Below are 2,102 nucleotides of genomic sequence, written 5' to 3'. Positions count from 1 at the left end.
ATTTATTATTTTATTTTTGTCCACTCACTCTAACGTTATTAAATGTTTTCCCCTGGGCCCTTCGTTTAAATTGCCCAGTCTGCAGAGTTCGGGTTGGATCTAGTAGGAGGCGAGGCATAGTCACCCGCATTTCTGCCAGTTTTCGTCAGTAGGTTACTTGTTCAACCTACTCGTGTTTTCTTGCTTCCGCTTGTGTTTAGTAGCTCTGAATACTTTGGGATTATTGTATATTATGTGTAGAATTTCTGAAGGATAATTATGTGATGTTTGGAAGTGTTGATTTAAGAGTGTAATTTGGAATTTTCGAGTTAGGGTTGTCTATCTGCAAGGGAGATTTTCTTAAATCTTTTCATTAAATTTTCCTTGGAGGTGGTCCCCGCACGACTTACTCCGGGTTTCAGGGTGAAATTCAGGGTGGGTCGTGTCAATGTGGGCATAAGTCGAAGCCAAAATGACATGTATATGATCAAAATCAAGTTCTTTCGGTCATTCCAAGGTCGTAAACTCTATGACTAGTTAGCAAAAGCTCCTTGACATGAACATAAACTAACTCAAAGGACCTAGAGGATTCGATCATGATGATGATTGTCCTGTTTTGATAAGTCTTCAACGTCTTTTACAAGACGGCAATTGGCTTAATAGCGTAGGGGGATCCAAAATCAAAAGATTTTGGTAACTCCAAGTCAGCATGACCAAACATGTCCGTTGAGGGTCGGTAGTGTGAGACACATTTGAAACCACTATCTCCTTAATTTCGGACAATTCTATGACATCACACTAAGCTTGGATGAGCCTAGTTGAACAATTGATGATGAAAAATCCTATATAGGGTAAAAGACTTAACCGAAAACACGTGGGCGATCCTCCTTGAGGATTCGGTGCTGTGTGTCACCTTCAAAGGAAGGGACCAAAATCGGCACAATATGTCATGTCTCTAAGGACGATGTAAGTGTATATCTTGATTGTAAATCAATACGAACCATAAGAGGAGAATAGTTTCATAACTTCAAAAAAATCTCAAGACATTCATTATTGCTGATGTCAATACATCGAGGTCTCGAATAAGCTAATTAAGGACATCAATACGACGTCTTATTAGATATAGCTTGGAAAGAAAATCAATGTCTAGCCGATAATATCAAAGTCAGGGGCATCTAGAGATGGATCCAAATATTTGAAATCCGCGATCATAAGGATAGCATTATTGTCCTCATATTGATTTTTCGTACATTTTTGTATGCATTCACAATTTGAGGATGAGCTTGACAACTCCTCAACCAGTGATCTGGAGATCTACACGGTTGCATTGTTCGGAGCTAGCATGAGTAGTTTTGACAGATTGGTGTCTAGATCGGGAGTGTTGCCATTAAGGCCGGTGGCACCTCCCCGTCTTTTCTAGACAACGGTGTGGCTTTTTCTGTCGTTACCGTGACCAATATTGTTTTCATGTTATCTTATTAGCGTTTATACAATTCCCGTTTGCATCATAATGATCAAAATCAAGCATCGTTAGTAATTCCAAACCAACTTTGAGGACCTAGAGGGGTTGATGATGATCGAATCCGTTAAAGATTATGGATCATGATGCCACAAAATTTCACCGACAATGTGTAGTAAAAAAAAAGGTGGTAAACAATCCACTTGACTAGTTAAAGCGACGTTTCAAGAAACACTTTATAAGTGCATTCCACAGTACTTTGTGGTAATTACTTTTTGCACAGATTGTCGTTGAAGGTTTTTGTCAATGTGGCGCGTCAAAGACTTGAGCGCGAGAGACTTTAAATCTCAGCATAGGTTTTTGTTAGCCTTAGGGTCAAAATATGTGGGTTAATCATTTCCAATGAAAGGTTCCACAGATACCAAGCAAAGATTCGCCTTAGGCATTGAGTACGTCAAAACTCAAATGAGCAGAATACGACATTGCTCTTACATACAAAACCAAGCTGTTATGAGACTCGATAGAGGTCACAAACGATGCTTTTAATGGTTTGTCATTCGGATTGATCACACACAATCCGAAAAAGCCGCAAATTGATCAAACACAATTCAGAGAATATATATATATATATATATATATATATATATAATATATATATATACAG

At 38.4% G+C, this 2,102-nt stretch overlaps 1 protein-coding gene across 1 annotated transcript in view; it reads right to left on the bottom strand.

Annotated features, from left to right (window-relative positions):
* LOC101312917 (uncharacterized methyltransferase WBSCR22-like) overlaps nucleotides 1–2,102 on the bottom strand; it is a 26,827-nt gene that overhangs the window by 11,962 nt on the left and 12,763 nt on the right. The window contains exon 2 of the mRNA XM_004296423.1: nucleotides 1,413–1,417. Within this exon, the coding sequence (XP_004296471.1) occupies nucleotides 1,413–1,417 (5 nt within the window). The remainder of the gene's footprint in view (nucleotides 1–1,412; nucleotides 1,418–2,102) is intronic.

Source organism: Fragaria vesca, linkage group LG4 (assembly GCF_000184155.1).
Source record: "Fragaria vesca subsp. vesca linkage group LG4, FraVesHawaii_1.0, whole genome shotgun sequence".
Classification (NCBI taxonomy): Eukaryota; Viridiplantae; Streptophyta; class Magnoliopsida; order Rosales; family Rosaceae; genus Fragaria; species Fragaria vesca.
The sequence above is the reverse complement of the archived record's forward strand: the minus strand, read 5'-3'. Positions and strand labels throughout refer to the sequence as shown.